Source organism: Maniola jurtina, chromosome 11 (genome assembly GCF_905333055.1).
Source record: "Maniola jurtina chromosome 11, ilManJurt1.1, whole genome shotgun sequence".
Classification (NCBI taxonomy): Eukaryota; Metazoa; Arthropoda; class Insecta; order Lepidoptera; family Nymphalidae; genus Maniola; species Maniola jurtina.
In genome coordinates, this window is record NC_060039.1 from 1,572,531 (window position 1) to 1,598,360 (window position 25,830).

The 25,830-nt window shown below is 38.1% G+C and overlaps 1 protein-coding gene across 1 annotated transcript in view; it reads right to left on the bottom strand.

Annotated features, from left to right (window-relative positions):
• Positions 1–25,830, bottom strand: part of LOC123869315 (gamma-aminobutyric acid type B receptor subunit 2) — a 97,986-nt gene that overhangs the window by 11,501 nt on the left and 60,655 nt on the right. Inside the window, exons 3-6 of the mRNA XM_045912181.1 lie at positions 7,178–7,362; positions 6,151–6,294; positions 3,988–4,100; positions 2,198–2,360 (exon numbers count right to left, since the gene is read on the bottom strand). Coding sequence (XP_045768137.1) covers positions 2,198–2,360; positions 3,988–4,100; positions 6,151–6,294; positions 7,178–7,362 — 605 coding nt within the window. The remainder of the gene's footprint in view (positions 1–2,197; positions 2,361–3,987; positions 4,101–6,150; positions 6,295–7,177; positions 7,363–25,830) is intronic.

Consider the following 25,830-nt stretch of genomic DNA (forward strand, 5'->3'; position numbering starts at 1 on the left):
TTTGGAAAAATTCTCTGCATAATCCTCAGCTTAGCGAGCATTATTTAATGTTCAACATTATGGTGATTCGTTTACCACATATTATTACATCCATACTTAATATTATAAATGCGAAAGTGTGTCTGTCTGTCTGTCTGCTACTTTTTCACGGCCTAACAGTTTAACCGATTCCGACGAAATTTGGTACAGGGTCAGCTTATATCCCGAGGACGGACATAGGCTACTTTTTATCCCGGAAAATCAAAGAGTTCCCACGGGATTCCTAAAGACCCATCCGCTTAACCGATTTGTACGATATTTGGTACCTAGGTAGCTTACGTCCTTGTAATTGACATAGGTAACTTTTTATTCCGGAAAATCAAACAGTTCCCACGGGATCTTTAAAAACCTAAATCCAGGCGGACGAAGTCGCGGGCATCCTCTAGTAAGTAACAATTATTTCTGTTGCTCGCGACATCATTCGCGTGGATTAAGGTTTTTTCAAGGTAAAGGTTAGGTATAGAGTCTCCGAAGGAACCCTTGGTTTTCTAGTTATAAAAAAGAGCCTCCTTGCATAGTGCCATACTCTACGTGTTTGCAAAAGTCCCACCAAAATCAACTCAGCCGTATAGCAAGTTAGACAAACATAAAAATATACATTTTCCGGATACTTGCCTCCTGAACGAAAAGAAAGAGTTGAAAAAGGTTTATTCCCTCGAGTGAATAGGTATTTTAAAATCATTTAGTATTATGGTTTCTTGAACAGTCTTTGAAAAGAAAAAAAATCCTATTATTATTAATACTCTCCAGGTCTTTAACCATATACCCGCACTATTCCGTTTCATTTCATTTATTTATTTATTGCAAAATTGTAAGTAAAAAAGATGTTACATAAATTTTAATGGTAAGTAGGTACATATCACAATCTGCCACGACATGGCGTGCAAAATTTACTATCTTTACATACATTTTCAATAAGTACATAAAAAATCATTTTTAATCAATAGAAAATTTAACAATTCCTTCAATCACGTTGCTCCGTTGCAGCGTGATTGAAGGACAAATCAACAAGGAATCGCATTTTATAATATGGGTAGTGATGAAAATTGACCCCCACTCCACGATTGATGGAAAATGTACATAGTTGCAGAGATAAATTAGGAACAGACGGGACGTCGCGCGGCTTGATCGACAGGATCCATTAGTATAGCAGCATCTTTCTACTTCCGTTATCTTACGAAAATGCTTATTTATCAGGAATGTATTTACGCATTCGGGATATTTAGTTACGTTGACAAACTAAGCTCACTAAATAAGTACCTATTGTGTCACAGGAAAATAGCGATATCAGTGATTTCCCGAATTTCGTAATGTAAATACCGCTTAATCTCAGCTTACCACTAAACATAAAGAGTCGCACGTTGTTTCGTTTTCTCCGTTCTTTTGTATGGCGTGGATTCGGACGCTTACGGACACTTTGTGTACGTTCTAGAAGCTTTTGAAATATGGGTATGGTATATGGGCATGGTTATGTCAGGTGGATAGGGTAGCCTACCCACCAGACCGGACCAGATAAAATTTTGTAATTATAAACTCCCAAATTGCCTCTGCCAGGAATCGAACCCGAAACCTCCCATTTTTAAAACCACTAGCTATTACCTCGCAGCAACTGATTGTTTTTTTAAAGAAAAAGTGGCCTATATTTCAGGTTCTCAACTGTCTATGCAAAACATGACGTCACCCCGTGGATCTGTTGCGGCGTTATTGAACGACAAATGTGTGAAAAATAGTATGTTATCCCGCGGGAACTGTTTTCTTTCCGTGATAAAAAGTAACCTATGTCCTTTCCCGGGATGTATCCTAAGCTTGTACCAAATTTCATTAAAATCGGTTAAGTGGTTGGGCCATAAAAACGCAGCAGACAGACAGACCGACACTCTTTCACATTTAAAATATTACTAGAGGATGCCCGCGGCTTCACCCGCGTGAATTTTGGTTATTTTTAAATCCCGTAAGGACTCTTTGATTTTCTGGGATAAAAGTAGCCTATGCCCTTCCCCGGAATGTATCCTAAGTCTGTATCTTTCATTAAAATCGATTCAGTGGTTGGGCCGTGAAAACGTAGCAGACAGATACACTTTCGCATTTATAATAGGGATTATAAGTGAGTATAATATAAGTGAGTATTAGTATTGGAGTATGGATTTATTGCAGTTACTTTTAGCTGCTGCAGTTGTTCCTTGAAGTCGGTCTCAGCGAATGTGATGGACGCCGCGCAGGTGATGTTGGCGGCTTCCAGCTGGGTGACCAGCTCGTTGACTGCCAGGGAGTACACCTCCTCGTTCTGCGAGAATGCTGTCACTGTGTCCCAGCCGAACTGTCTGAACGTTACAAGCTTATATTTTATGATCGAAATTAATAATCAATGATGTAAAAATAACGCTAGCAAAAACTTAGCGTTATACAACCTTATTATACTATCTTAACACAATCCAATGCCAATAACCATTTGCATTATCTTGTAGTTCTAGTGATTTAGTTCAATGCACCACCTACGACGTGGCATTGACTTCGAGTGACTTATTTACGGAACGTTCGTTGACCTCTAGCGTCAGTTAGATGTTTTATTTGAAATATATTGTTAAAAAACACAGGTTTTTTTTTCATAGTTTTTCTATGGTATCGTATCAGTAATCATCAGTACTATCACCTGTCTCCGTTTTAGCGTTCTGGTACACCCTGTATAGTGATCGTGTAGAGACGGAATGCTTTGAATAGGGACTGCAAACCGAATCTGGGGCATGCATCCGGAATTTATCAGCTCCAGCCCATGTTCGTACCTTGGTGCCAATCGGATCCGGCAACTTTTGTCGGATTTTGTAATTCACGCTGGATTGCAACCCCTATGTTTGACAGATTTCAACAAAACATGTTGTAATATTTTTTCCAAATCCGAACGGTATTTACCCACGACTAACAAAAAATTCAACCATCACTGTGCAAACAGTTGACTGTAAAACAACGCGATGACATATCGTTAAAAATTCACACTCTGTAGCCCTGCCTCGGGGGAGCTGAAATATTGGCCTCGCGCCGTTCCAACCTAATGTATGAAACGTGGCAAGCATTAAAAATAATCTTAATGCTTAACTGTTTAATAGCTGTTATTAAATTATGCAACAAATTTTTAAAGCTAATAAACTCGAGAAGTTAGTAGCAGATTTTTTAATCTTTTGTGGCTTTTTAGACCTTTAGGTATAAGAAGTTATTGTTTAGTTTTTTTTTTTGTGAGGCTTGCGCTGGATAACAACCATGCCTAGTAAAAACAATGATATCTAGATTGGAGCGTGCTTGTGTAGCAGCCATGCAGCGTATGATAGATAACTGATAAATAAAAATACTGCTACATATTATCACTTGTATTACTTGGGCTGTATTTACAATATGTGCCTTGGTTACAATTAAAACTGTGGTAGAAAAACGAGGGCCGGAGCTTGATGCTAGACCGAGGCGTTTCGGTCTTGATGATCTGAAGTGAATTGGTTGAATGCGCTGCCCGGGGTTCGTCCAGGCCAGCAAGATATTTTGAATCGCTCCGAATTCAAATTGTGTTCTCTAAGTGACAGCTGCAAAGTGTGTTGCTTTCTTCGCAGCTGCCGGTCTTAAAAGAGGCTGCATGCCTCTACACTTGCATAGAAGATGCCTATTCATAAGTTATTATTAATATATTATTATACGAGTAAGTAAGTTACCTATGCTTGACAGGAAACCACTCCACTCCAAAGTCACAGGAATGGCACTCCACAACTTAGCGGTTCGTATCAGAAACGTTGAGCAAAAACGTTTCGTACGATAAGATTGGATGCCAACCACATAACCACATACCTAAGTATGATCAATGGATGATACAAGTAATATTCTAGTCGTCTTCAAGTAGGTATTCAAGGGTTGCGATTGCGCTTTTTTTTCATCCGGGTCTTTAAGGTAGTGCCTTCAAAAATATGGTACCTTATAAACGCTATCCGGGCTGGGTTGTGTGAAGAGTCGGGTGCAACAGTTCTGCAGAAGAGCGGGAATTCGGAGCGATCGCTGAGCGCTGGTGAAGTAGACCCGAAGGATACCTGGTGACCAAAAGCGGTATTTAAAAAATTATACTCCAATGTCCATCCGTCAGGACGAGATGCAAACGGGACACCGGATTTCAGGGAGATTCGATTACCGTCGTAAAAAGCAATTTTCAAATAATAACAAAGTTTTTGTAAATATACATGGTTTTCAAATCAAAAGCTTTGCAGAATATAAGTTTTTTCGCAAAATTTCCACTAAGGGGTCTTAAATATACCTATAGCTTACCTAATTTATTTGTTAGCAAGTATTCTTTGTGCTTGTAACTATTTCAAAGGTTCGATTTTATTTTATTTCCACACGAACAGCTTTCGTTGAGTTTTCTCCCTTGTATTTGAGAAAAAGCATTGTTACAACTTGTCACTGATATTGAACCGTGAACCATGTCTACTTAACTTTTAACGAGTGTCAAACAATAAGTTATAGTCGTGAACAAAGAAGGAATTAAATTCATTTCATACGAAATCTGTAGCTTCTTACTTTTTTAAACGAGGCAGAACGTACATCATTACTGTCTTAGAAAATATGTGGGAGGAGAAGATGTATGACAATCAATTGTTGTTAACATACTAAGCGGCAGAAAAAGGTACCTACGTGAAAATTCATTGTTAGCGTACTGCCCTGTTTTTAATTATTGAAATTACATTACACATCTATAATCAAAAAGCCGTGATAGCGTAGTGGTTAGGACGTCCACCTCCTATTAGGAAGGTCAGGGGTTCGATCCCGGGCTAACTCCCATCTTCTCTAACTTTTCGGTGTTATGTGTGTTAAGCCGTGTGTGTTTAACAGTGAAGGAAAACATCGTGAGGAAACCTGAGAAAATCAAAGAGTCCGTCCGCCTGTCTGGCTGTCAGTGGGCTGTATTTCGTGAATAGAAACCATAATAGGTAGAGACTTGAAAGTTTCACAAAATGTGTATTTCTATTGCCGCTATAACAACAAATACTAAAAATTTTAAAATTTCCGCCATGAAAATTTAAAGATAATAAAAAGGTTGTTGCTTGTATGATGGCATGGAACCCTACATTGAGTCTGACTCGCACTTGACCGATTGTTTCAATACGAGTAAAATAAATAGTTATAGGCATCTAGATAACAGCGGCAAAAGAATTTTTCTTATTTTCATTTCCATCGGACAAATGAATGAATGAATGGCTATGAAAGAGCGCTTTTTTCACCGGAAACGGTTATATGGAGCGAAAGGTCACCAACAATTTCGCACAGCACAAAAGAGCTCTACGGACACCAATTTGAACGAACTTCATTCCTAAATAGAGCTTATAAATATTTACGACACATTTACGGAAATGTTTCCCGAAGAAACTTCTATCCGGAACTTATTTTCTGTCTTTATTTTGATAAAGTTCGCGGTTTACCTACCTACTTGAAATAGTAATAGTTAATTTTCTGTAGTTTGTAGTCTGCGTTGGTTCCGATGGTTCTTAAGTAGCTATATTATCACTTAAACTGCAAAAGCACCAGAGATGTGCTATGCAGCTATTGTAACGTTGTAACTTGCTGTTATATTATTATTATGTTATGTTATTGTAATGTTATGCTATTGTAATGCTGTAACGTTATTGTAATGTTGTTGCTTGCTGTTATGTCATTGTAATGTTGTAACGCGCTGTTAGGAAATGAATGCTACTACGAAACTATGTGACCGTTTCCACTAATGCTAAGCGATATAGCGGAGCGAGTAAGATATTGTGCTATGAAGATGCATCGTCTCGAGGCGAGGTTATTGCGCGATTCCAGCTAAGCGATGCATCGACGATAGAGAGAGCATGCGAGCGAGACTGGACGGGAGCTACGGATACGCCGATACACCACTCGTGTATCCGTAGCTCCCATCCGTCTCGTAGCTTTCATCCATTACACTCATCCCTTCATATAAAAAACATAGCTTCGTTGAATACGTTTTCACGAATGTTAAGCTATGTGGAACAATGAAAATAATCAGTGGATATCACACACATCCATAGCAACGTAGCATAGCACATCTCTGGTGGAAAAACAGCATTAAGGTGGGATCACACTTACCTGCACAATGTTCCAGTAAGGCACAATCTTGGCGATGCTCTCAGTGACCTCGGAGCAGGCGGTGCCGAGGAGCATGACTAGTCGCGACTCCCTCTCCGTGTACAGCGCGTGGAAGAACCGGTCTACCCCCACTCCTGGATCACACTGAGGGTCACAAGGAAATGTGTTAAAGTTAGCTGGTAGCTGACCTGGCTTTGTTTGGGCGGGATATTTGAAAACTCTTCCTTAGTGGAAGTCTTTAGTCTATGCTGGAACGTACATAATAACGCCACCCCTAGTATTCTGTGATAATTCTATTAGAAACCCAGGTTATGGATAGTGCGAAATTTAATTTAAATAATATTATTATTATTTTATAATATTATTTCATTTTTGTATATTTTTTTTTGGGTTTTTACCCTAATAAAGAAACTTATTATTCCATAGTAATTTGTTAAATGGAAACTCGACGACATCGACATGCCAGCGCACATACAGCACAAATAACATCTGGTGTTGACTCGTCGTCGGACGAGGATTATAGGACCCCGCCGTCATCTACGGGGTCCGCCGATGACACCAGGCCACCGAGACGAGCACCACGACGACGAGCAACACACCCGCCACCGGATGGCTTGGAGCAACAGGAGCTGCGTGCTCCTACGACTGCTTCCGCCGCCAGTGGTGTAGTGCGTCGCATGAGATGGACTCAACGAATGAATGACAGATGGGGGAACTAATCTCACTGGGTATCGCTCAAGAATGGTGTCTTTGTTTCAGGCCCTTGAACCGACAGTGACCGTGTCCGCTCAGCGGCTATCGGATCAGGTGCGAGTTATTCAGCGCCGTCGTGTGCTGGATGAATCTACACTTGATCGGTTGCGCTTAAATTTACCACAAGTTATTACTACCGATAACTCAACTCATGAATCTCCACAAATTCCGAGTGTTATAGAGATTTTAAACTTATTATTATTATTATATTATTATTAGGATACACTGGTTTTCAAAGAGAGTTTTCAACATGTTCAGGCAGTAATTTAGGTACCTTAGTGTCATTCGTGATGAGATGCAGCTTATATCCTGGCAGCAAGGTCTGCTGGTTGACGTGATGCACTGCTAACCGGGCAGCTGCCAACTCGGACATTCCATCCGCTCTCGGGAAATCCCCGATGGATAGCTCGAACAGTCCGAGTATTGATACTATTCGACTTGTCGTGTTTATTCGGAAACCTAGGGGAAAAATAATATAGACAAGTATCATAATACATATCGATTTTAATATAATTTTAGCTATTGGCAGGCGTCTTCCTTACTCAGGTAACTCAGAAGAACAACCTCTCAACTTTAATCCTAAAAAGTATGATTAGTAGTGAATTAGGTTCATTCTTATCAGTAGAAAATGTGTTTTTAAATAACATATCTCTCAGGATAAATAAAATAAAATAAAATAATAAAGCCTTTTATTTATCCCTCATAAATAATTGGTTGAATTTACAAATTTTATAGGTAATTAGGCAGAATTTACAAACGTCTACGCCGGCGCGCCTAGGTAAATTCCACTGAACTTCAATTTATAGTTTTACTTTGTAGAGGCATTTGAAGTTGGTCTGTTTTAAAGAATTTTCAAATCGATTTATTCCAATTATTCTCACAATCTTGGTAAATGGATGATAATTTTGGATTGGTGCTCGAATTATTTTTAATCTTCTATTCACCCCAGTTCTATAGGTAGGTAATATAAATAAATTTTAATTGTTCACTCACTCTAAAAATCTGGGTTAGAAACGAAATAATGGACATTTCTTCAACAAAGAAAAAGAATAGAATTTTTCGTACTATAATGGAGAAATACGGTTAGCTTTAAAAGGTTTCCACTTTCTCGTTTCATAAAATATGAACTTAAAATATCTAGATTCTGCGTACTAGAAAATGAAGTACCTACATACAGTAGAACGAGGATTTAAATTTTTAGGTTAACGTAATAGTATTTCTTTCTGCGTAGGTACTTAACATAAGTATTCCGCATTGCTGAGCGTTGTGATTTGTTATCCCTTTCTATTAATCACACAATGGTAGGGATATTCTTGGGATAGTATAATGCAGTAGGCTCAAATTCTTCCTAAGCGGAAGAATTTGAGCCTGCTGCTTTATACTTTCTATATATTTAGGTTTATATAAAACCCGTAGGAACTCTCAGATTTTCTGGAATAAAAAGTATCCCACGGATCTCCACGGATTTAACGTCAAAAATCACGTCAATCCCTTGCTCAGTTGCAATGTGATAAAAGATCAAACGAACAAAGACAAACCAACAAACAAACGCTTTCGCATTTAGGATATATTTCGGAGAGTGTGCACAGGAACTTTTCGATCTTGTCCCCCCTTCACCATTTTACCACCGAACCGCAAGACGTCGGGCGAGTTTCCATCCTTATGTCGTCGACATTCCATCTACACGCACAAAACGTTTTGCGTCTTCATTCCTCATACGCATGGCTAAGGTTTGGAATACTCTTCCGCGATCTGTGTTTCCTACCAATTACAATCCGGGTATCTTTAAAACAAGAGTGAATAGGCACCTTCTAGGTAAACGCGTCCCATCTTAGATCACATCATCACTTTCCATCAGGTGTGATTGTGGTCAAGCGCTTACCTATAGTGAATAAAAAAAAAAAAAAAAGGTATATGAGGGTAATGAGGTGAGTGATATTAACAAAAACCGACAACGACTTATGTGCTCTCTGAGGCATGAAGGAAACGAAGAGGCCAAAGGACCTCCACAGTCGATCACCCATCCAGTTACTGATTTCGGTCAACTTGCTTAAGGTCTCATATTGAAAATTTAGCGTCTTTCAAAAACCGCATTTCGCATTATTTGAAAATCATAAATATATTATGATAACTTGGATAAAAGCGTTAATGCCAGGAAATCAAGTATCAAGTTTTTGGAAAAAAGTCAAGTATTTTTTGAACTTCCGATCATTATTATACTCCATCGCATAAAGAGTCTTAATAACTTATAATTACTTTCCCCTTTAGGAGTTAATTAAAATTGCCCCAACAGTTCCCAGTTTATTCAATTACTTTATTCATTTATACGGAAAAGAGGGAGAAAGTCAAATTAATTCTTTCCTACTAATTCAACGCTCATTTGCATTATTCAAAAAAGATTTTGGTTCCTTTTTGTTTTAAAAACCCTTTCAAGATTTTATTTTATGTTGTACTCGCTATGACTCCTTTTGGGTTGACTTACTATAGAGTATAGACTAAATATTAACTACTAGATGATGCCCGCGACTCCGTCCACGTGAATTTAGGTTTTCAAAATCCCGTCGGAACTCTTTCCGGGATAAAGAGTTGATAAAGTCAATTTCCGGGGCGTAAGCTACCTCAACCAACCAAACAAACCAAACGGGGCGTAAGCGTAACCAAACATATAAATCAGTTAAACGGATAGACCCTTAAGAATCCCGTAGGAACTCTTTGAATTTCCGCGAAAAAAAGTAGCCTATGTCCGTCCCCGGTTTAGCGGTTGAGCCGTGAAAACGTAGCAGACAGACAGATACACTTTCGCATTTATAATATTAGGCATGGAAGTGTGGATGGATTATTATCTAATTGAAAGCTTATAATATGGGAAATTCAAAAAATTGCGTTGTGGTGTTTGGCGTTTTTCATGCAAAAAGTATTTGGCGTGTTCACGCTGAATGTGTTCGAAATGTTCAGCCCACAAATCTTCAAAGTTCTTGTTCCAAGCAAATCCCTGGTGAAAAGGCAGGCTTACTAAGCTGGGTTCACTGCTTACTGTTTATGCATTCGTTGAATATGCATGTGGCGAGAGAGATGTCATATAACTAGAGGCTCAACTTTGCCGCTGAACAAGAGGACAAGTCTGCTTTTGACATTAATTAAATTGGTACTGGATTGGAGTTATTGTGTTTGTAGAGTTATGTGTTGTTTCAGCCATCATACATTGTTCAAGGAGTTGCTAGCTTTTGCCTGTGCCTTCGTCCATGCGGCATCGGGATAAAATTAACATTTTATTTGTACAAATTATTGTAAATAATAATAAATGAAATATCGGAAGGTAGGAAACAGTCCAGTAAGCATGCCAGGTCAATTATTTAAAACTAATAATCATTCCAAGAAACCTGCCAAGTTACGAAGTAATTACAGTCCAATGAGCAAGCCAGGTCAACGTAAAATTAAAAACCGGCCAAGTACGAGTTAGACTCGCGCACCGAATGCCCCATACTCGGGTATTTTTTCGACATTTTGCACGACAAATCAAATACTATTATGCATAAAATTAAACAAAAATCCGTTTTAAAATGTAAGTATAGGTAAAGCCCTTTCATATGATACCCCACTTGGTATAGTTATCTTACTTTCAAAATTGAAAAACATTTATATTTTTTTTTTTGATGTAATCACCAGTTCATGGTTTTCGAATTTTTTTCTTTACTTGTGCTATAAGACCTACCTACCTGCCAAATTTCATGATTCTAGGTCTACGGGAAGTACCCTATAGGTATTCTGGGCAGACACGACCGACGGACAGACAGACAGACAGATAACAAAGTGATCCTATAAGGGTTCCGTTTTTAACCCCCGACCCAAAAAGAGGGGTGTTATAGGTTTGACGTGTGTATCTGTGTATCTGTCTGTGGCATCGTAGCTCCTAAACGAATGGACCGATTTTAATTTAGCTTTTTTTTTGTTCGAAAGATGGCTTGATCGAAAATATTCTTAGCTATAATCGAAGAAAATTGCTTGAGCCGTTTGAAAGTTATCAGCTCTTTTCTAGTTTTCTCATAGAGGTGTTTGTGTCGGGTGTTTTTTAAATTTTAAGTTATTCCTTTTGAGAAACGGAACCCTAAAAACTGGGAACAAAAGTAAGAAGTTAAAACCAATAGACCATCACCGCTCTTGCACTTGCAAGTATTGGGCGTTTTTTGGACGCCTAATGTATGGAGTCTACATCTCTATGATGTGCATACCACAGCTTGAATATGGTTGTATATGCAGCGGGCTGGTGTGGGTTTCCACGTGGCTGAGTCCGCTTGGGTGTGACGAGGCGTGAATGCAGCTACGTGGTAGGTAGGTACCTAAATATTGAGCTTTAATACCATAGCAAAGGGGGAATATAGTCATAACGTTTGAACGTCGAAACGTTTTGCGTCACTATTCCTCATACGCATGGCTAAAGTTTGGAATACTCTTGCGCGAACTTTCAAATCAAAATCAATCAGCCTGTTGGCTGCTGAACATAGGCCTTCCCAAGAGCGCGCCACCACACATTATCCTCCGCCTTCCTCATCCACCCACTTCTCGCTATCTTCTTAAGATACCTACCGCGATCTGTGCTTTTTACCAATTACAATCCAGGGTTTTTTTTTTAAATTATATAGACTAGCGCTTGGCTGCAATCAGACTCGCTAGCAAGTGATGATGCAGCCTAAGATGGAGCGCGCTTGCCTAGAAGTTGCCTATTCACTCTTGACTTGAAGGTACCCATATTGTAGGTGGAAGGGAAAACTGCTGCCGGAAGGCGTTCCACATCCTGGCGGTTCGGATTAGAAAAGAGGAAGCAAATCGCTTCGTACGTGTTCGAGGTATTTTTAAAACAAGAATCAATAGGCATCTTCTAGGTAAACGCGTCCCATCTTAGGGCGTTTCATCACTTTCCATCAGATGTGATGAAACGGTGATTATGGTTAAGCGTGTGCCTATAGTAAAAAAAAAATGCAGCGGTCTAATGTGAGTTTCCACGTGGCTGAGTCCGCTGGGTGCACCGAGGCGTGAATGCAGCAACCTAAATATTGAGCTTTTAAACCACAGTACAGGGAATCAGCTCATTGTGTTTCAAACGATTATGTTGATTAGTATGAAACAATTTATCAAGATTAATCCATACTAATATTATAAATGCGAAAGTGTGTCTGTCTGTCTGCTACGCTTTCACGGCTCAACCGCTGAACCGATTTTAATGAAATTTTGTACAGTCTTAGGATACATTCCCGGAAAGGACATAGGCTACTTTTTATCCCGGAAAAACAAACAGTTCCCGCTGGATTCCTAAATACTCATCCGCTTGATCGATTTGTATGAAAGGTACCGAGGTAGCTTGCATCCCTGTAATAGACATTAGCAACTTTTCATCCAAGTAAATCAAACAGTTCCCACGGGATCTTTAAAAACCTAAATCCACGCGGACGAAGTCGCGGGCATCCTCTAGTAGATTAATATTGGTTAAGCTTTTAATTATCTTGATAATGCGCATGAATTCGTCAGCATTGATTATAATAATGTAGGAACTTTAAATCCCGTGAAAAATTAGAGGATCATTGTCAACGATCCCCCGTCGATTTCCTACGTATGATATTATTGTTCTCATCTCTATCTGCCCTGGTTCGTGTATTCTCGGTTCCTAGATCGGTGCATTTGTGATAACCAATTCTAATTGCTGTGATTGGCTGAATTTACCATGTTCTTGCTGCGACAGTGAGTTTGAGCCACTAGCGGAACAATGTTAGCCGGTCAGAAATGATTGCAATTAGTCAACCTGTATGACGTCCGTGTTCTGTTTTTGATTACAAAAAAGAAAAAATTGTTGTTGCAATCATCAATTTTAGCAAATAGTGAAAGAGAGTCGACCAATCAGAGGTCACAACTACCGTCACACTTTCTGTGAAACTATGGCAGTAGGCTTACCGAGTAATGAAAACAATTTTTCATTCTGTAATGTCATGTGGCAAGTAGGGTTGCCACCTGCCTCTTTTTGATTTACAGGCTACCACCATCAAAAATACGGGGTTTAGATTTGAAGAAATTTAAAAATTTGAAGTATATGAAGAAATAGGCGGTGGTTCTCTCTGAAATGCATGGAAAGCCTATTTAGATATTTCAGTTTATTTGTAAGTTTTGTATTTTTTCTCTGTATGTTGCCGTGTCTTGATTGGTGAACTGTGTTTGCAATGTGATTTTAAATAAAAGATTTATTTATTTAAATAGCTTTTAAAAACTCTAGTTTTGTAAAGCAAAATGTTATACATTTCATGCATACAATCTTTGCATTTTAACTTAAATTTACATTTAACTTGTAATTCCACCTTCACAGTATCAATACTATGGCCGTAGCCAGGAATCGATTTCGGGAGAGGTTTTATCAGGGCCGGAACTGAATCCTGTCATGAGGAAAAAAACATTCGCTCAACTTTATGGGCTAATTACCTGGTTAGTGGAATTTCGCCTTTCAATTTGACAGTGAGATAAAATACAACAATAAAAAAGCGCGAGCGCAGTGAGCGTAAGTGTTTTTGGTTCAATTACAGAAAGAATTAAAGTGAAAGGGAAACGAGTTTAGCCATAGCAAGATTTTATTTTTAAAGCTCCCTATCCATACTAATATTACAAATACGACAGTATATCTATTTGCCTATCTATTTGTTACCCTTTCACGGCCCATCTTCTTTACCAAAATTTTGGTACTTACTATTCAGAGGTAACTTGCATCCCAGACATAAACTTTTTAGCCCGGAAAATCCCCCACGGAATTTTTAAAACTCTAAATTCATGCAAACGAAATTGCGGGGCTTACACCAAGTAATACAAATTCAAAGCGCGAGTGAAGTGAGCGCGAAATGTTTGATATATTTCCAAAAAAAAATTGGTAAGCAAATGCAAGAAATAGTGTAAGTATTATTTTAGGCTTAGGTTTTTGACGGCTTCCCAGGCGCAGTCGCCATTTCTAAATTTCTGGTCTGGTGGGAGGCTTCGGTCATGGCTAGTTATATGGTTAGTATGGCCCTAACGGCCAAGAAATTAGACTGCATCATCACTTACCACTAGAAAAGATTAAAGTCACGGGCTAACTTGTATAAAAAAAGGCTAACATCCTCAAACCAAGCCCCGCCGCCTTGGCTACGACCATGATCAATATCGAGTGGGTTTCGGCTACGCATTGCCGCAAAAGGAAAATATTCTTTCTACTGGACATAACGTCAGTGTTCGGTTTCGCCAGCCAAGTGCGAGTCAGACTCACGCACCGAGGGTTCCGATTCGGGTATTTTTTTCGACATTTTACACGAGAAATCAAAAACTGTTATGCATTAAAAAAAATATGCATAAAAATAAATAAAAATCTGTTTTAGAATGAACAGGTAAAGCCCTTTCATATGATAACCCACTTGATATATGTAGTTATCTTACTTTGAAAATTGAAAATACTAATATTTGTTCATGAACACATGACAGACGGATAGAAGGACAGATGGACAGACGGACAGACGGAAAGACAGACAGACTGATAGACAACGAAGTGATCCTATAAGAGTTTTTTTTGCTTTTGAGTTACGGAACCCTAAAAATATTTAGTTTTATTTGCCCCGTATTTTATTTTCATAATTACCGGTTTCTCTATCCTGACATACGGGGTAACCAGTAAAATACGGGGCCTCTGGCAACCCTATTCGGAAAACACTGTCACATTCAAGTTAATGTCAAATATTTTGTTTTCAATTACAGAAAGCTGCATCAATCATTATTACAATATTTTCTTTGTTGTGATTGGCTGAATTTTTGAGTTTCAGCCAATAAACAGACTGTTTGCCAATTAAACGTCATAACAATATAAATGCCAGAAAGTTTAACCAAATAAAACAAACTTAATGAGAACCTAGTGAGAATGCAAACGGCACACAATTTATAATACATATTATGTTAGTCGTATATAATAGATATTATAGTAGTCGTTCACTTTGGTAATAGTCAGATTGTCATCAGTAAAATTGATATTGGTCGATGTATCGTAAATTATTGTTTCGGTGACAAATATTTTTATTATCTATTTATCTTTGAACAGAATGGAATAGAATGAAATGGAATGGAATACAATGATAAATTTTTATTCCTGTAAACTTTTAGGTAAACTTCAAAGTGTTTTTGGATGGTCAGAAAAATTTACCACTGGTTCGGAATGCCGTTCCTACGTTTTCTAGGGTTTCGTACCTCAAAATGAAAAACGGAACTCTTATAGGATCACTTTGTTGTCTATCTCTCTGTCTGTCGTGTGTGTCAAGAAAACCTCTAGGGTACTTCCCGTTGACTCAAAACCATGAAATTTGGCAGGTAACCTAACTGCGTAATTTTGGGTAGTTTTTTTAATCGATAAAGAAAGTTTGCGACATTGTTCAATAAAAAATTTGGATTCCAACTCCTCAATCCTGATGTTGCAGGGGACCTGACTACTAAAGCTAATGGGATTTAAAAAGTGTCGATTATTAATTGATATTGAAGGTATCTATACCAAGTAAACACTTTGTCGTTGACCTCAACCCTGATGCTGTAAGAAATTGCATTCCTAAATCCTGGTGATCCCTCGGGATTTGAAAAGGATAATCCGTTTAAATATTCTTACGTGATACAGAAACAAGTTGCATCCCGGGGACGGGCTATTACGGAGAGGCAACTTTTGTTCTGGGAAATGAAAGGATCGGGATTTTTAAAAACCTAAATCCACGCGAGCGAAGCTGCGGGCATTAGCTAGTTGTAAATATGTTTAGAAGCTACTATAAGATAATAGATAAGGTACTTATTTCCTTATATTTTTAATGTATGGCAGCGCGCGGTTTTAAATTATAAATTGCACGTCCTGTCCTTTTCTGTAATACATTTTTTTCTCAATATCTACCGCTTTATCTCATAGCAAGAGTCTGTAAGACATAATACAGTGAAAATAGTCAAAATATACAATTTTTGCAGTTTCCACGTCAGTACCTGTCGAATTTTTCTAACAGTGTAAGCAGCAGAGCTGAGTTTACCATCAAGTGTTGATATGTGGGTGTTCCATAGAAGCTTTGCATCTAACATTATACCGAGAAACACGGGGTTCTCCTTTATTTTCAACATATGATTATTTATCAATGAATTTATGTCATTTAAGGTCCTGGTATTGGGCAGTGTGAATTCAACACACTTAGATTTCTTTGCATTTGGAAGTAAATTGTTAGCAACAAATCAGAGAGTGACCTGTGATATGGCATTACATATAGTATACATTGTCAAAAATTATAATATTAAAGCTGTGCGTATTGCGTGAGGAATAGGTTGCAAGAGAGTTGCAACTTGCAGGGTTTGATGCATACGCTATTGCCAGCAAACATGAGACATATTTTTATCTACAGGCAACGTCTGAGTAGGTAACGCATACGTCTAACGCAAGTTGAAATGTATTTAGTTAGACCTATCGACAAGTTTGGAGTCGGGTGCAGTCTAAATGTGGCCCGTGTGTTTAGACTGTCCGTTTCTGTCAGTTTCACGTGTCGTCCCCCGCACTTCACCACCCCGCTTGCACAAATCGAGACAGCACGAAATTTTCAAGATTTCTGGGTGTAATTTCTGGTTTTCGTAGTTCCCACATAATTATAACAATATAAAATATATAACGATAATTTTTTTACTACATAATATTCATTAAATTTTCTAGGTCTGTGGTTTTTCCAAATTTCATTAAATTGCTTCGTTGTCTAGAAAAACGAGCACAAAGTTGGGCCTTTTTTTAAAGAAAAATACAAATCTTTGAGCCCCTGTAATTTTAAAACTACATATTTTTAGAAAAATCTAAAACACCACAGACACAGATATTAGTTTCTAGACTATGTCTGCAAAATTTCATGGACTTTGGTTGCTTAATATTCAAATGAAATGGGAACTACGATTGTATGGAGTAAGTGACGGAGAGAGCTCTGTTAAATAAAAATCTCTTTGGTCACTTACTTCTTCATCGTATACCTACTAATACCTTGCCATACCTACTTGACGAAAATAAGTCAGTTGGTTTTTCACGGTCCGTCCGTTAAGCTGATTTTGATAAAATTTGATTTAAAGATAGCTTACATCCTGGAAACGGACATAGGCTATTTTTGTCCCGGAAATCTCACGGAAAGAGTTCCCACGGGATATTTTAAACCCAAATCCACGCGGTCATGGGCCTAATGAAAACGTACACAATTGCCAATTAATGAATTAGTAAGTGATGATGATGAACTGGCAATGGTTTACAGGATTGGTGCTAATCTCCTAAAGCAATTACTTAGGTACCTATTACATCCTGGAAACGGACATAGGCTATTTTTGTCCCGGAAATCCCACGGAAAGAGTTCCCACGGGATATTTTAAACCCAAATCCACGCGGACGCAGTCGTGGGCCTAATGAAAACGTACCAATTGCCAATTAATGAATTAGTAAGTGATGATGATGAACTGGCAATGGTTTACAGGATTGGTGCTAATCTCCTAAAGCAATTACTTAGGTACCTATTACACCTGTTAGTGCAATGCAATGTACAGACAAGCGGATTAGTGTCAAAGCAGTAATCAAGCTCCTGTCACGACAAGCTCATAAATGTAATGCTAAAGGTTCAGCTGTCACCAACAGTGACAGCTGAACCTTTACAGTGTCACCAACTTAACTGTTCAGGTGGGCAAAATTGGAACTAGTGCTGCACAGGCACCATTTCAAAATCCAAGTGAACGAAGTCGCGGGCATCAGCTAGTATTGCAATTTATAACTAAGCGAGATATAGATACTGAATATTTGCTATTAATACTTATAATAAAACTGTAACTGGATGATTTCTGTCCATTAAATATATTTTGAAAATTTTCATCGGAGGAAACATTATTATATCGAAACAATAGTTAAACGCGCCTAGAGGGTGTCTATTCACTCTTCTTAGAACAATATTTTAAACAGTTTTTATCAGATCGACTCTTTTTGGTCACTCATCTGGGGTGGGCACTGGAAGATTTTTGGTTAATAAGGCCAAGAGGTCGATATGTGACCGCTGGAGTAGAAAAGGCGTGTACAGCTTATCAGATTAGGAGGTTTTGTATTAGATTATAGCTGGTTTGTTGGGATCAATTGGGTAATGATAAATTAATTATTCAGGAGAATCCATATTGTATCAATCGGTCATCAACGGTCGGCTATTCTGCAACCACCGACGATTAGCGAGAAACTATTTGAGCTAAAAACTGGTAACGAGTTGGCAAGCAATGAGAAGCGAGTGTATAATTGGGATAGCTTTCTGTTCGGGAGGTCGGGGTTCGATTCCGGGTACGCACCTCTAATTTGTCGAAATTTTAAGCAATTAAAATGTCACTTGCTTTGATGGTGAAGGAAAACATCGTGAGGAAACCTGCATGCCTGACAGTTCTCCATAAAGTTCTCAAAAGGTCTATGAAGTCAGTCAATCTGCACTAGGCCAACGAGGCCTAAACTTTCTCAGTCTAAATCTAAGACATCCATGGTCTAAGAGATGTTTCGCTCTCGGCACGCGGATGAAAGCGCGGGTAAGGTAGTAATAATAATCGAATTATGAGTTGAAATGGTGATGTAGCAGTAGGGTTTTAGTTTTTGAACTTTACCTCATTCAATTAATTTGTCCTGACTTGGTACTTAGGTAAATCAGTAGAGTGCCTCCAAACCAATCATCCCCAAACTAAGTAATCGAATCAAAACTGGATCCATTAACTAAACGCTCTGAACTCTCCATAATGCTCAGTAATTCAATAAACTCCTTACTTTGCCCTCTTACAACCAGGTAAAGCATGAAACACAAACAACGCGTGAGGTACACCTCGCTTTATGTTATCATCATCATTTCTTCAATCTATCACCGATGATGGGAACGCGTCTCCTGTCAGAATGAGAAGGAAGAAACAGTTAAAAATTATTTTGCTATATTCCGCCAACAGAAAAAATCTGTATGGTCAAACTGCATGTTTTTTGTTACAGATTTTGAGAATGTTTGAGATTTCGACTTTACAATGCTGTACAATACAGCATTGTAAAGTCGAAATCTCCTGAGGATGCTCCGGTGTCGGGGCGAAACGTGCATCGAGAGTAGTGGAAAAGTCTTGTGTGGTGGTGCATGTGAGTGGTGGTGGCAGTGCTTGCTTGGGAACTTGGCTTTATTGCTTGGTTGGGGAGGTAAGCGGTGCTTAGCTTGTAACTGCATGTTTGACCATACAGATTTTTTCTGTTGGCGGATTATAGCAAAATAATTTTTAACTGTTTCTTGCTAAACATGAACTTCCGCAAAGTAACGCCTGATTCTATCCAATATTTAGAATGAGAACGGTTTGGCCATAGTCTACCACGCTGGCAATGTGCAGAGTGGCAGACTTCCCTTTGAGAACAAACTTGGAGAACTCTAAGCCTCAGGCATACCGGTTTCTTCACGATCGATGTACATAGTAATATAGGTACACACTTACAAAGTGAAGCCAAAGTCTGGCGGTCTTTCTTGATAACAACTCAAGCTAAGATTTACTTACTTTGTAATAGCCCCCGCGCCGTACAACATTTAAGTTTCGTCCGTGTTTTGTTATATTAAGCAAATTTAATTATCATTTTATAATAAAAGATAATAAAGTTGAGTAAGTTGTTATCAAATACGATCAGCTTTGCTTTACTCCGTCTATATTGTCAAGCAACACAACTCTAAAGCCGCGTAAGACGCGTCGCGTTCTGTTTATCCCAGTCTTAAATCACGTTATCTTAACAAACAAGAACCTCTTTAGGTTGAGATCTGTTTAAATTCAGGAAATAATTGTCTTTGCACAAAAGCCCTGAAATAAGGCATAGAGTGAATGCAAATAATTCTAACAAAAGCCAAACCATACCGACTTGAATGGAAACGCTAATTGGATTCTGAAATCATTCTGAAATTTTGTTTTTTGTTGTTTGCTTTGAGTTTGATTGCATTTTCTCGGGATAAACTTATGTGACGATGCAGTTTCCATCTATTCCATTGTTAGATTTGTTAGTAGGTAGGTACATTTATCGAACAAGCCGGGATGTAATCTAACTCTTATTACATCACACTAATATTATAAAGGCGAAAGTTTGTGTGTATGTGTGTGTGTGTATGTTTGTTACTCCTTCACGCAAAAACTACTGGACGGATTTGGCTGAAAGGTGGAGATAGATAATATCCTGGATTAGCACATAGGCTACTTTTTATCCCGGAAAATCGAAGAGTTCCCACGGGATTTCGAAAAACCTAAATCCACGCGGGGAAGTCGCGGGCATCGGCTAGTACCAAATAAATAATGCCATTGATTTCATCATTTTCATTGCCGGAATTTCGAAATTTTTATTATTTGTTGTTATAGCGGCCGGCAATAGAAACACACATTTTGTTAAAATTTCAACTCTTTGGCTATTACGGTTCACGAGATACAGCCTTCTTACAGACAGACGCACGGACGGACGGATGGACGGACGGACGGAGAGCGGGGGCTTTGTGATAGGGTCCCGTTTGCTTCTTTCGGAGGTGGAACCCTAAAACCCTACTCACTTGACCTTTAACCTGATCCGGAGTGGCATTTTTGTAAGCTCAGGATAAAAAGACAACGGACCGGATCAGATCCAATATCCGTACATCACTCGTTTCACCTAAAGGTCGAACCACATTCACTATAAAAAAATCCGAAATAGTAATTAATATCATTAAGTAAAAGTCTAATTAAATATTTTTTTTTAATTGTATTAAATTTGTTTTGCGATTGCAAGCTTACATTTGCTGAAAGCTTTGTGTTATAGATAATAATAGCACGTATTTGACGTGTCCTTCCTAGATACGGAACCAATGGTGCGTGAGTCCGACTCGCACTTGCCCGGTTATAATAAAATATCTCGTATCTAGCAGCTTTTTAGACTATAAAAGCAGAGCCAACAAAATAGACGGCTCGTAAGAAAAAACCCTAGTCACTTGACCTTAAACCTGATCCCGAGTGGCACTTTGGTAAGCTCAGCACAAATAGACAACCGACCGGATCAGATCCAATATCCGTCACTCATCCCGCCTAAAGGTCAAACTACATTAGAGCGGCACTACACGGCGCGACTTTTTATTCTTTGTTAGCCCTTATTTAGGTATGCATTGTTGGACATAGGCCAAGTTTTCCCCGGAAGCTTGGTGATGTCGTCGGACCAACGGGATGGTTGTCTTCCAACGTTTCTCCTTCAGTACTTGGCCTCCATTCCAACGAGTCCATTGGTCATCTGTGGTCCTACAGACGTGCCCTGCCCTGCATGACTTTCAAAGCAATATAAGTTATCAAATCAAATCAAATCGAATTTCTTTATTGCAAATTTGGGTAAACAGTGGAGATGTTACAAAGACAAAAAGGTACAGCCAAATTCTGCTTATAAGCATGCAATATGTTACATTAAATTAAGATACATTTTGGTCACACAAAAAACATTTAAATAATAATAGCAAAATGTCCAAAATTAAAATACAGTTATAACTTTTCTGAGAGGTAATCATTAATTGAGTAATATGTCTTTTCTAATAATAGTTTTTTCAATTTTCTCTTAAATAAAGGAAGTTCACGGGTCTCAATTATATAGCTGGGCAAGTGATTATACATTATAGTTAGTCCTGGTCTCCAGTGTGATACGGCCTTTATACTTGTTAAGTTGAATTTGGTGGTTCTACTGAGATTAGTTCGTTATAGCCATTAGTAATAACGATGGGTGTGATTGCTAATTTGATTGAAATTATAATTTTTCTTCACTGTGATTTATTTCACAGGCGATTTTTTACGGCAAGTCATTCTTAATTTTCGCGCTTACAATCTTTTTTTTTTACATTAATTTAACTAACTTTTTTTTTACATTATCCATTATTGCAAGTGCGAAAACTTACTTTTCGAGAAACATAGCATTTTGGTATTATTTTAAAGATTACTAGCCAAGTTAAACATGTCTAATTTGTGATTTCTTATATGCTACTTTAAGCAAGATAGCAAATGTTACATGACATGAAAATGATTTTTACGTGATTTTTCACATGCTACCTGTGAAACCGTCCATCTCTAGTTCGCAAGTCGATTATATTATAGGATTCCCCGAGATTTAATTAATATTTTAAACATTATCATGCGAACCTACTAAAACGTTAGCGATCTACCAAAGGATCGTGAATGTAATTAAGTAGATATGAATAATTTATTAGGATCATTAACGGTGTAATTTTCTGCTTTAATTGAAGGTGAGATTGGATTGTAAACGGTGCGAATAATTTACTTTTTAAATTATACTGAAAGATAAAAGTCTTGATGAAAGAATAATGATCTCTCTTTCTTTCTCTCTCTGATGCGTAATATTTCTCATCGTTGAAGGTCGAGACCCTTTTCCATTCATGACATAATGGTAGGTGTGTATTTGGGATAATGTGGTTGTTTCCCAGGTCCTTCCGCGTCTAAACGTTTTTTTCTACCTAGTTTGGTAGCACATTACTTCACCATTTTTTTTTAAATTATCAACTAGGTGATGCTTGCGACTTTGTCGATTTAGGTTTAAAAAATCCTTTAGAACTCTTTGATTTTGCAGCATTGAAAAGTAGTCAATGTCCGTTTCAGTATAACAACTATCTTTATACAAAGTACATTGATGATGCCCGTAATTTCCTCAATGTGGATTCAGGTTTTTTTTTAAATCCTGTCAGAACTCTTTGATTTTCCGAAACCAAAAGAAGCCTAGATATTCTTAAAGCCTTGAGATGCGAGCTGTAAAGGTTAAAATCGGTCGCAAGGATGGGTCGTAGAAAGTTAGCAGAAAAACAGGCAGACACATTTTAACATTTATTATGAACTAGCTGATGCCCGCAGCTTCGCCCGCGTGGATTGGTCAGATCCCCTGCAGCATCAGGATTGAGGAGTTGGACTCCAAATTTTTTATGAAACAATGTCGCAAAGTTCCTCTATCGATTAAAAAAGAAATGACGCAAATCGGTTCAGAAATCTCGGAGATTTCGGTGTACATAGATAGAAAAACACAACTCCCTTTTTGAAAGTCGGTTAAAAAAGTAGCCTATGTTACTCCCTGGTCAATTCTCTACTTGTCTGTGAAAATCCCGTCAAAATCGGTTCCGCCGATCCCAAGATTAGCCTTTTCAAACAGACAGACAGACAGACAGACAGACAGACAAAAATTTTAAAAACGTGTGATTCAGTTATAGTATCGTTCAAATAACCATATAACCTTAATATGCAGTAGTTATTTTGAAATTACAGACAGACACTCCAATTTTATTTATTAGTATAGATTAGTATAGACTAGTACAAGATGATGCTCACGATATCGTCCGCGTGGAATCTGGTTTTTTAAAAGTCCTGTCAGAACTGTTTGATTTTCCGAAACCAAAAGAAGCCTAGGTATATCTTTAAGATCTCGAGATCCAAGCTACCTCTGTAACAAGTTTAGTCAAAATCGGTTTTTAAAAATCCCCTATGAACTCTTTGATTTTCCGGGATAAAAAGTAGTTTAAGTATATCGTTCTCCATGTCTTTAACTATACCCATGCAAAAATCACGTCGAACCGTTACTCCGCTGCGACATGATTGAAGGACAAATCAATGAACCAACAAAAACACACTTTTGCATTTATAACATGGGTAGTGATGTATGTTTGTATTACTATGGAAAAGTATACGTAAACATACCCATAACAATACAAATAAAGCTTACAGACTGAAACGCTGGTACAATACGAACTCGTATTCAATTTTCTCAACAAAACAGAAAGTTACGTCGTTAGTCGTTGAATCTGCTTACATTTGTGTAGTATCGCAAACCCGAGCGCCAACAAAGCTGTTAGATGTGTTAGTTAATTGTTACTGCATACATAAGCGAAGGCAAACATCAAAGCCGCATAAACTTGATTTTATACCACTAGCTGATCCGCCCGGCTACGCTTGAGTGAAATTTGATATATGTATTATGTATGCAAACAGGGTGTAACCAGAACGCTAGCAAAAACGAAGACAGGTGTAAGTACCTACTGATGATTACTGATAAGTTACCATAAAAAAACTATGTTTTTTTTTATCCTGCATTTTTAAAACTTCACAATATATTGCAAATAAACCATCTGACTGACGTTAGAGGTCAACGAACGTTGCGTATTTTTTTTGACGTGACAACGTCTTATAATTAGATAGAGCCGGCTGCACGCACGAAGAAACATGACTCATGCGGCGTTACCTCGCTCTGAGGCGTTCCATATAAGGCTTGAAGTGCAAGCGAGAGCGCGGAACGAGCGACAAAGAAGCACAATCGGCCTTTGTTGTCACGTTCAACTATCGTCAGTAAACCGACTTTACAGACAACCAATTTTTTGAATTAAATAAGGATCCTGAATTCATATTTTATGGAATCATATTGGCACCATTCAAAAGGAAAAACCAGTGAAACGACGGTTTCCTGGTCTGTTGGCATTGAAGAAAAAAACCGGCCAAGTGCGAGTCGGACTCGCGCACCGAGGGTTCCGTACTTGGGTATTTTTTTCGACATTACAACAAAGTGATCCTGTAAGGGTTCCGTTTTTCCTTTTGAGGTACGGAACCCTAAAAAATCATAGTAGGTACTTACTAATTATAAAATTTGAAAAATAATAATTAGAGAGATTGCCCTTCTATCAGTTTATATAACAAGTGTAAATTAAAAATTTATAACACCCCCGACGATCCAAAGTATTTGAATTTTCCAAAACATCATTTTCAAATAAATAATTATGTATTTAGGCAACGTCCATCTTGACAGCTTGACATTTGTCTATTGACATAATATTATGAACCTAACGGTTATCTAACCTTCTTTATCACAAGAAAACTAGAAAAGAGCTGATAACTCTTAAACGGCTGAACCAATTTTTTTAGATTATAGCTAAGAACACTCTCGATCAAGCCACCTTTCAAACAAAAAAAACTAAATTAAAATCGGTTCATTCGTTTAGGCGCTACGATGCCACAGACAGATACACAGATACACAGATACACAGATACACAGATACACAGATACACAGATACACAGATACACAGATACACAGATACACAGATACACAGACACACAGATACACAGATACACAGATACACACGTCAAACTTATAACACCCCTCTTTTTGGGTCGGGGGTTAAAAAAAGAATTCAAAAAGTCTCGTATTTATTGTTTTACATCACGAAACGCCGTGTAAAGTGTCTTACATGTCGGATTAATAAGGCAGAACAACTAAGTCTGTCTAGTCTCTACATAGTCGAGCTGTACCTAGATCAAGCACGTTCCATCTTTGCCCATAATTTATCAATTCCCATCTAGTGGAACTGTGATCACGTCGAATAATGACGAATAGCTAAGTTAATAAAAACCTTGACTATAATAATATATCATAAATTTTACAGTTAATAACTCAAAATTTAAAAACCCCCGACACAAAAACCTGTATAAGAAAACTAGAAAAGAGCTGATAACTTTCAAACGACTGAACCGATTTTCTTCGATTATAGCTAAGAACACTCTCAATCAAGCCACCTTTCAAACAAAAAAAAACTAAATTAAAATCGGTTCATTCGTTTAGGAGCTACGATGCCACAGACAGATACAAAGTTACACAGATACACAGGTCAAACTTATAACACCCCTCTTTTTGGGTCGGGGGTTAAAAAAACTGGCCACATCGTAGGTACAAGATAAAACACTTGTTTTTATGGATGTAACCACAAATTCACGGTTTTCAGTTTTTTTTTCTTTTCTTGTGCTAAAAGGCATTGCTACCTGCCAAATTTCACGATTCTAGGTCAACTGTAAGTACCCTGCAGGATTTGATTCCCTTGACGGGTTTTTAC